Source organism: Alosa pseudoharengus, unplaced genomic scaffold, assembly GCF_046254945.1.
Source record: "Alosa pseudoharengus isolate Yale_2024_CS ecotype anadromous, Long Island Sound unplaced genomic scaffold, YU_APseudo_1.1 YU_APseudo_1.1_scf_20, whole genome shotgun sequence".
Taxonomy (NCBI): domain Eukaryota; kingdom Metazoa; phylum Chordata; class Actinopteri; order Clupeiformes; family Clupeidae; genus Alosa; species Alosa pseudoharengus.
In genome coordinates, this window is record NW_027468664.1 from 19,379,234 (window position 1) to 19,389,310 (window position 10,077).

The following is a 10,077-nucleotide window of genomic DNA, read 5'->3' on the forward strand; positions in this document are numbered from 1 at the left end:
TAACAGCTCTGAAGTGTTCTGACACTGCAGGGAGACAACTTTTTTTAACAGAGACCTCTCGGTGTGATTCAGGCAGACCTGTAGACAAAAAAACTCATGAATTTTGATTGCAAGGTTACCCTGTCAGTAGCTAGGAGTAGATGAATATGAAATGATTCAGTGTGAAATTAAGTGTCTGAAACGGCAAAGATGTGAAGACTTGAAAGTGGATAAATAAATACACTTTTACTTAAGGTGTGTGTGTGTGTGTGTGTGTGTGTGTGTGTGTGTTCTGGCCCTTACAGGACAGTGAGATCTTCATCAACGATAAGAAGACGGGGGAGATGGAGACCTTCTGGAACCCCACCCCGGAGCTGCGGCAGAGCCGGCTGATCCGCTGCACCGTCGCCCCTGAGGAGCAGGGCGAGTTTGAGTCCGAGAGGTCAGTCTCACGCAACTGGATATCAAGTGCTTTGTTTTTTTTAATTATTTTTTTATTTTAAGTTTAGAACCACAGTTTTTCATATTGGTCTCACCAGACTCTCGTGTGCTGCAATAGAGAGGCAAACATGTTTGTTCAAAAAGCATCCAGTGAGACCAAGTGAACCTGTAAAGAGGGTTAGACCGCATAATGAAGTATTATCTTCATTATAATGCATAGATTACCTCAATCCCAATCTCCACTTTGCCCCTGTCATATTAGGCTCATACAAGAACTCATATTATTAACACTTGCCTTGCTCTGGAGATTGTACACTCTTAAAACAAATGTGTTGAAAACAACACAATGTGTGTTGTTTTTAACATATGTCTGTGTCCAGATAGGGACAACACAGTTTGGGTTGTTTCCAAAACATGGCTTTTTGTTATTTGTTACAAAGTATGTGTTGAAAATAACACAACTTCCATTGAAAACAACATGCATTGTTTTTAACACATATCTGTGTCCAGATAGGGACAACACAGTTTGGGTTGGAAACAACACATTCGTTTTTAAGAGTGTATTGGTCACTTATCTCTTATTCGGATACTGCATATGGTCTGCGTTTGCCGTCACCCAGTCCTCACCCTCTCGTCCCTGTGTGTGTGTGTGTGTGTGTGTGTGTGTGTGTGTGTGTGTGTGTGTGTGTGTGTGTGTGTGTGTGTGTGTGTGTGTGGCGTTGGCGCAGGTTGTGGCAACATGTGACGCGTGCCATCAACAACAAGGACCAGACGGAGGCCACCAACGAGAAGTTCATCCTGGAGGAGGCGCAGAGGAAGTCGGCGCGAGAGCGCAAGGTCAAGTGCGAGGAGTGGAACCCCGCTCTGTTCGAACAGGACTCCATCACGGGAGAGTGGCACTACCGCTACGCAGAGTGAGTGGCACAATGTGATGCGCACACACACACACACACACACACACACACACACACACACACACACACATACACATATGTACAGCATATACGCAAACAGATTAAATACATGTTGGGAACAAACTAGCATCTGGCCAGTGAGCAGGGAGTTAATCAATACTCATTCGTCATGATTAACAAAGCCTGCATAACAAAGGACAAGCTAAGTCAACATTTGCAATAATTTCTGTGACTAGAATATCTAGGCAGGTAAATATCTGACATCTAGTGGCAATATTAAGCATTGCACACAGATGCAAATTGACTGCAAAGGCAATGCACCAATGCACACAATGGAGTGCATGGGTGAATGAATATAAATAGTCCTTAAAGGTAGAGTTTGTTCCAGTTTTGGGCTGGGTCATTGAAGACCATTGGGCCAGCTCAGCAGGTTCAGCTCAGAGTCCTGAAATCAACATAGATAAGCACTGAGTGTATTTCACTAATTTACGGATTGGGATAAATGCAGAGACCAAATTTCCCTCACAGGATCAAAAGAGTATATATACTATACTTATACTTTACTGAAAGCACCATAGATAAGCACTGGCTATTGATTAAACCTTGTTACAGAGCTCAGTAACTTTCCACTGGGCCCAGGGCTGAGAAACCAGAGGCCAGTGTGGAATGCAGACCACGAGCCAGCCTCAACTGTCCCATATTAGAGACTGACCTCACTAATGCCTCTGCGTCCACATTCACATAGAGGTCAGCTACCAACAGAACACAACAGAGGTTTTTATAGGAGTGAATGAGAGGTCGAAGTTCAAATACCAGATAGACATACAGCTGAATATGAAGATGAGCTGTTAACTTGCTGTTGATGTTGCTGTGTCTTGCTCAAGAACAATTTTAGCTGAAGCCTGGGATTTTCTAGTCTAGTTGCTAGGCGACTGCAAAATCATGCAGTTGAGGCGTCAGTCCATCAGTTCATTGTGATGTCACATGATATGATGTGACTGGACAAGAGGCTTTAGCAGGTATGGTGCATAAAAAGTGGAAACCTCCAAGGGCTTGATTTTAGATTATGTTTGTGAAAATGACAACATCAGTTTCTTTTTTTGTAGAAACTTATTCGTAAAACCCAACAGAAGTTAACATCTTTTTTTCTATATAGAAAAGATTTATAGCCTGTTAGTCACTCCTAAAATGGTGACTCAAGCCTCCTCACCCCTGACTTCAACTAATATGTTCATTTTACTTCTGGTCAGAGCACTTGAAATGGGAATTTTAATTGTAGCCATTCTGTTCATAGTAATCTTGAAATGGTGGCAGAGGTCCATTTGGATTATGAGCAGACTTAATCCTTATCAGAACATCTAATCTGCCCCTGGCACGCATTATTCATCATGGGTAGTGTGAGGAACAGTGACACCTGGTGGATATACAAAGTACTGTTATAAGAGAGAGTTGAACCAAACATATAAAATGCCAATTAACATTGATGCAAAACTGTAGAGCTACAAAACTCACTACAAATCTAATCCTGCATTTTTTAATGTATTCATGTGCTCAAATTCTTACCGGCTATATAAACACGTTTTATATTTTTGACTCATTAGTCCTTGATTGAGCTGTTAACTTGTTTATTGTGGCTACCTTTGATTTACAGATATGCTATTACTTACTCACCCTTCCTCTCTCTTTGTCTCATTCAGTACTCGGCCGTGGGATCCGCTGAACGATCTGATTCAGTTTGAGAAAGACGGCTTGATCCAGTCTAAAGTGCGCCACCGCACCCCTATGGTACGTTCTGGCAGTGTTATTAGTCTCAGTAACCAGGGGTCGCGGAGGGACAATTGCAAGTGCCAGCAGGTAGGTTAGAACCCAACCCACCCCACCCCACCTACTCATTACCCACTAATCCATCCATCCATCCATCCATCCATCCATCAGACCGACACATTTCCTCTTCCTTCCACCCAACCCCCATCCCTTACTCCTACCCCCATATCCCTTCTTTCTTTTCTCCCCTTTGACCTCCCATCTTCACCCCCTCCCCCCATCTCTCCCTATCCCTCACCGCCTTTGCTTCTGTCTCACCGGCCGTCTTGGTCTCGCCTGGCTGCCTGCACCATGCCACCGCCCCCCTCCCAAAAATAAAAGACCAAAAAAATAAAACAACAAGAGAAATAAAAGCTAAACATCCAACTAGAAAATATTCACCAAATTCAGAAAAGATTAAGGGGGAAAAAAAGAATAAAAAAATAGAAACAGCCAACCCAAACCAACGCCTGCAACGCCTGGCACCTGCTCGGCCAATCCCCTTTCACCAGGCCCGGCCGCCATCTTGTCTCACCGCCCACTCTCTGTTTGCTGTTGTTTATTCAGTTATTTATGTGCTCTTTGGTTTGTTTGTTTTTCATCAAAGTCTACTGTAATTTTGTCTTTGTTGTTGTCTTTGTTGATTCTGAGTTGTTTTGTGTGTTTGTTGGCCTTATGGCTACTTAATTTTCCTTTGTTAAAAGTTTGGAGTTGTATTCATCTTTGTCCTTTGTTTGTTTCTTTGTTTTGTTTGTTTTTCAATACCTTTGTTTACTGTTTGTTGTTTACTTTGATGTGCTCAGCTTAAGTGCTCGCCATATGTGCTTGAATGGCACTCTTGCATGCTTCACTGCATTGCAGTATTGATGATAAGCAAAGCATGCGTGTGTATTGTAACCTATTGCCTTACTTTTACTGTATTTTTCCCACCTTGGATGTTTTTCCTGTTTAGACTTTGCTGAGCAACTTGCATTTGCACTAAATGTATATTTTTCATATTTTCAACGTACAAACACCCTGACTTAAGATACTTAAGTATGAAAGACTGCGATAAAGGCTGTTGATAATTGAGCTCAATAAAATTGAACCCTCTCTTCCGCGTTCCCGAGGCAAAGCCTTGATTAGCTTGAAAAGTTTATGACTCACTCCAAGTCACCATGTTTGTTTTCCCAGATACAGAACCAGGTGACCGTTACGGCACTGGGAGGAGCTATTTGAAATTGACAAAAAAGTGTATTGGATTAGAATTGCATACCGCTCCTTTAACTCAAATTTTGGTATATCCACTTTGCACTGGTCATTTTAACTATACAGTGTCCAAATTGTAAACTTAGGCATTTTAAGTCAGATACACTTGAACTCATGAACATTGTATGACTTGTTTTTTAGTGTTTGTTGTGAGAGAATATGTGTGTTTGTGTGTGGGAGTGTTAGTGTGTGTGTAAATGGATGAGAGTGTAGTGTGTGTAAGGTTGCATGAGAGAGAGAAAGAAAGAGAAAGAGTGTGTGTGTGTGTTTGTGTGTGTGTGTGTGTGTGTGTGTGTGTATTTGAGTGTGTGTGTGTGTGTGTTCGAGTGTGTGCGCGTGTGCACCTAACTCAGGTGTGTGCATGTTACCATCCTCCAGGTGACGGGACCCAAGCGGAAGCTGAAGCAGGCTGATAAGCCCAAGAGTCCAGAGAGCGGCTGCTCCTCCCCAGAGCCTGATCGACAGGACTCCTCTGGCAGTGAGAGTACGACACACACACATACACACACGCACACACACACACACACACACACACACACACACACACACACACACGCAACCCATTTAGTGCATGCACACATACCCAAACCCATCCTTTCAACATGTCTACGTTCACACACACACACACACACACACACACACACACACACAAACACACACACAGATGTGCAGGGATGTGTCTGTGTGTGCTTTTGTCTAACATACAGTATGTGGTCTTGTGACAGGACACAAAAGCAAGCACAACAGCCGGTTAAGGAAAAAAGGAACAGACCTCAGTGAACTTCAAAGTGCCATTGAATCCATAAAGCAGACGCAAGAGGATATCAACAGGTAAGCAAATCGACTCAAATCCACAGTTTTGTATTTCCTGTAGTCTCAAGGTCACATGTGAGTCCTGTTGACTTTCTAGCCTCAGACATTTTAAGATTTGATGCAGGATCGGGTCCTGTCCAAATAAAGGCGAAAAGCGCAAAAAATCTACTTTAAAAAAAAAAAAAAGATTTGATGCAGGAGTCACAATGATCCTTCTGTGTCTCTCTTTGGATAAGACTATAACTGTAAATTAATTGATAAGTGCTGTTGGTGTCATACACTCTAAGATACATCTCTAACCATTGGTGTGTGTGTATGTGTGTCTGTGTGTGTGTGTGTTTGTTTGTTTCCATGGCATTGGCAGGAGTGTGAGCACGCTGCGTAGTCGGGCGGCAGGCCATGGGGCGTCGGAGGGAGGCTTCCTCCAGCAGCGAGACTACCTTATCATCTTCTTCCTCATCCTACTCCAGGTCTTCATCAACTTCCTTTTCAAGTAACGGCGGCAATGGACGCTTCAGTCTCTCCCTCTCACACGCACACACACACATACACACACACTCCTGTACATACACACAGAGCTGTGGTCACACAAGCGTCTGTCCCAAATCCCGCACTCATTCACACATACTCTCACTTAAGACAGACTGCTACCAGGAGCAAGGATGGAAGGAAGGAGAGAGAGAGGAGAGAAGAACGATTAGTGTCTTACCTGGAATACTTCTTTCCCTCTATCTTTTTATTTTATCCTCCCTCCCTCCCTCTCTCCTGGCCAATGTGGAGTGCGCAATCCTTATATTCCTCATACTTCTCTCTCTGTAGTTGTTATGAGGTCAGAGAAGGAAACAAACGTATTATTTATTGTTTTTTTTTGTTTTTTTTTTAATAAATAAATTAATAAACAAATCGTCATCAACATGGGAACACTCCACGCCTTTTCCAAAAGTTGCTCCCAGTGGATGACCCCCTTAGCATCTGGAGCACATCTGACCAATCCGATCCCACCAGGAAATGAACTGAACTGAACTGAACTGGACTTCACTGTGGGTGGTTGGATGTCTTTTTTATTATTATTTATCTCGTCTTGGACATCACTCCAGTCTTTATTACGGTTTCTCATCACAGGATCCACCACAACATCTGTTAAACACCTGGATGCTTTTATCTTTGGCTTCTTCCTTGGTTCTTTTATGTTTTTAACACATTGCTGATTTTAAAAAAAGAAAACTTTTTTTTATTACGATTATTATTACTTGATTTGTTGTCATGTATAGTCTAGAGATATGGATAAATAGGGGAGTTGAATTGCAGTGGTCCAACTTATTTGATGTCTAAACTGCTTTAAAGGAAGAAAACCTTTATAACGGAAAGTGATTTTAAAAAAAATGAAGATTTTGTATAACGGGAATTAAACAGCAAAAAACAAAAACAAGAGAGAATATCTTTTGGGAACAGTTTCATTCACAACTTCATCTCTTTGAGTATCGTTTTGCATTTTTGGTCTCACTCTGAATGGACGGAAATGCTCATTATATCTCAGCTGTATGAATAAGCATGTACAGAATGGAAACCTTTGCATTACACACTTGCCCGTGCCGTTTTAAACCTTTAGTCCTCCTAGATAATAGACACCTAGGGGAAAGAAAAAGAAGTGACTTTAATTTTGTAGTAGATGTTATTCTCTTCCTGAGAAGATGATTAGACGTAAAGTGGAGAGCCAAATACAATATATAGACTATAGAGAAATAAGTCCTGAAGACTTCCTGTAAATATTACTTGATTTGTTTTTTGTTTTTCGTAGCAGGTGTGTCTTGTTTTTAATGTTTTTGTTTTATTTTGTTTTAGATTCAGAGCTCTGTCCGTCTCTGTCCTTCATTATCCATGTGTCTTTGCTCAGTGGGCCTCTCTGTGTGTGTGTGTGTGTGTGTGTGTGTGTGTGTGTTTGTGTGTTTGTGTGTATGCGCACGTGTATGTGGGTCTGCGTGGGTTTGTACATAATGTGAGTGTGTGCACGTAGTCGCCTATTTGTCTGCTTACTGCTTACTCTATGTCAAAATGAAGCCAGACGATTTGAATGTGGTCATAATCACTTTAACGACAATTAACAGACAACAGTAAACAACTGTGCCTTTTAGCTGAGGTCCAAGATTTTTGGGGGGTGGGGTTAGAGATATCACATGGGGGAGTGGCTTAAAAATGAAGGAGGAGCTTTTCTTTTCTTCCATAATATGACTGGACGTGCCATAACAAGCCTTAGATGAGTGGTCCACTTGGCGACTGTGGCTCTCTGTCTGTCAATGACAAGTCTGTAGTGCTGCCCTGTGTGTGAGTCTATATGGCTGTATGTGTGTGTGTGTTTCTGGAGCTGACTCCTGCCACTGATGCCCTGGAGCTTTCTCTTTCTCTCTCTCTCTCTCTCTCTCTCTCTCTCTCTCTCTCTCTCTCCATCTCTCTCTTAATCTATATCTTTCTTCTTCTCTTCTCCACTGTGGCACCAAACTAAGGGAACAACTAATATGTCGGCTTTGTCTTTCTCATTTGATGTAAAAGAGCATTTTATTTTTACTTTCTTTTTCTATGTCACGTTTTTGCTTCTAGGGGTTAGTGCAACGCCTATTTTTCCAGCACCAATTTATACACACAAGGTAATTATCTTATTGTTCTGTGTCGTTCATTGTCACAAAGGAGACTCTGAGAATACGGAGCGACACCTCTCTCCCCACACATCCGTATTTATTTGTAATAATAACCTGGGGATGTGTTGTTGTCATATGTAACATATCACCAAATTAAACAGTGACATCCTTTACCACCTCATCCTGCCTGGTCATTTATGGGGTGTGTTTTGTACCTCTGTCTGTCGTGTGTGTGTGTGTGTGTGTGTGTGTGTGTGTGTGTGTGTGTGTGTGTCCGTGTCCTGTTTCCTTTGGGCCTTAATTTAAGTGATGGGAATTTTTTTTTTTAAATTAGGGGCCCTACTGTATTCGAGTTCCATTTACAATGGTAAAAGATGCATGCTCAAAATGCCATGTATAGAACAGGTTTGAAAGAAAGCTGGGTAAGAAATATGGGATTTCGGGGGGAAAAGAATAGAGTAAACATCAGTTTTGCTGAGCACCTTACAGTAACTCGCTTGCAATGTCAATCGAGTGCTGAACGCGCTTGTGTCGGTCATTCCATCAAACACATGCAGTTGATTTGGAGCGTTAACGCAGCGATAAGCGGTGGAGTTTATCATGCGCCAGACATTTATTTTGAATATCTGTGATGTTTCATAACCTTAAACCTTTTCACCACGAGGCGAAGGCGATGTAATTCACAGCTCTGCAGAACTTGCTAGAAGAAAATAAAAAGATAGAATGGTTATGCATTGTGTGTCTACAGCTGTCCAGTGGAGGGCGCTCAAGTACATTAGCAGAAGGGGATGTGCAGACTCATAGGCACTAATATACCTGACCTGATTTAAAAAATAAGATGCAATATAGGCAGAAATTATATAATTACATAATATGTAATATGCACTTGACAATGCAGTAAAACAGTTCCATTTCTCGAGAGATCTGCCATCTCAAGCGGCTTCACATTCAGTAGTCTATCAAGGCAAGAGGGCACAGCAAGGTATTAGGAAGATATATCCAGCTTCTAATTCTCCACACAAACTGTGTGTGTGTGTGTATGTGTTTGTTCCTTCAAAACATTTTTATCACTTTGCTATAATAACAAGCAAACTGGTGCAGACAGACAGTGATGACTAATTCATAGACACGGTGAATAAATTGGCTGTGTCGATGGGAGAGCGAGAGACAGATACAGAGACAATGAATTGACGCGAGGAGAAGAAAAGAGCCAAGCCTTATCGTATAACGCAGCTTGCATTTCAAAATCAGCGCTTTTGTTTCTTTGCCCTCCAACCCCACACCTTGGAGCTACTTAATCTGGCTCTAAACCCCTCAACACACACACACATCATCAACACTATTCATTTGCACTTTTCATTAGGTTTCATTTCACTGGGTGTCAGCAACTTCAATAGACAACAGTCATAAGTGAATCCTGTTTACAGCAGGGACTTGTTTATTCATAATCAATTCAGCATGCGGGTAATCATAACAGGGTGATTTAACCACAGCTTAACTCTTCTTTTATGCTTCCCTCGGAGGGTTTGCGTTGCTGAGTGCCACCGGTGATGTGTACAGGATGCCAGCCTCACGCATTGGCTGACGGGGCGGACACACACACAGCTCTGTCTGGGAGCAAGGCCACTGGGAAGTGGGAAGTAATTATATTCATCAGAGGGAGATCAGTCTGGCAGAGGCTGATGGGAAGGGTCCTTAAAGGGGCAAAAGGCCATAGCTTTTGCCCCACAAACAAATCCAGTGGCGTGTGTGTGTGAGAGAGAGAGTGTGTGTGGCTTATGTGGATTGCATTCGATTTCCTTGTCCCCGTTGTTGACTAGTAGCAGCAGCACATTTCAGCTCAGAACTGGCATCTTCGTAAAAGCCATCTCAACACGAGATAGGGTTTCTCCCACTCTCTTATTTTATTTATATCTTCCCCCTCGAGCACGTAGCTTTAATGAATTTGATGAAAGTCTGCCAAAAAAAGAGCTCTGCCACTCTGATGTGACCCAGCTGGTGGCCATGTCAGCTGGTCCAGATGTGGCAGTGACCGATGTGGGTTAGCGTCTCCTCTCTGTGGGTCCCAGCCCATGTCCCACCCACCGTGTACAAAAATGGCCGCTAAATAAATGCTGTGTGTTCCCTCACTCAAAATGGATCTTTTTTTCTCTCTCTTTTTTCCCCTCTTCATTTTGAGCTCACGTGTCGACACGAGCAGACAGGGAATCTGACCCCAAACCTCTCACCTCTTGATGGCGCAACGG

The 10,077-nt window shown here is 42.5% G+C and overlaps 1 protein-coding gene across 10 annotated transcripts in view; it reads left to right on the forward strand.

Annotated features, from left to right (window-relative positions):
- Positions 1-8,004, forward strand: part of osbpl8 (oxysterol binding protein-like 8) — a 93,457-nt gene extending 85,453 nt beyond the window's left edge. For 7 of the 10 annotated variants that reach the window (XM_076296790.1, XM_076296792.1, XM_076296796.1 and 4 more), the window contains 6 exons: positions 285-421; positions 1,149-1,334; positions 3,032-3,188; positions 4,764-4,869; positions 5,111-5,216; positions 5,563-8,004. In XM_076296790.1, coding sequence (XP_076152905.1) covers positions 285-421; positions 1,149-1,334; positions 3,032-3,188; positions 4,764-4,869; positions 5,111-5,216; positions 5,563-5,695 — 825 coding nt within the window. In that variant the 3' untranslated portion in view covers positions 5,696-8,004. The remainder of the gene's footprint in view (positions 1-284; positions 422-1,148; positions 1,335-3,031; positions 3,189-4,763; positions 4,870-5,110; positions 5,217-5,562) is intronic. The other 3 variants (XM_076296795.1, XM_076296793.1, XM_076296794.1) reach the window with 3 other exon arrangements.
- Positions 8,005-10,077: the final 2,073 nt, after the last annotated feature.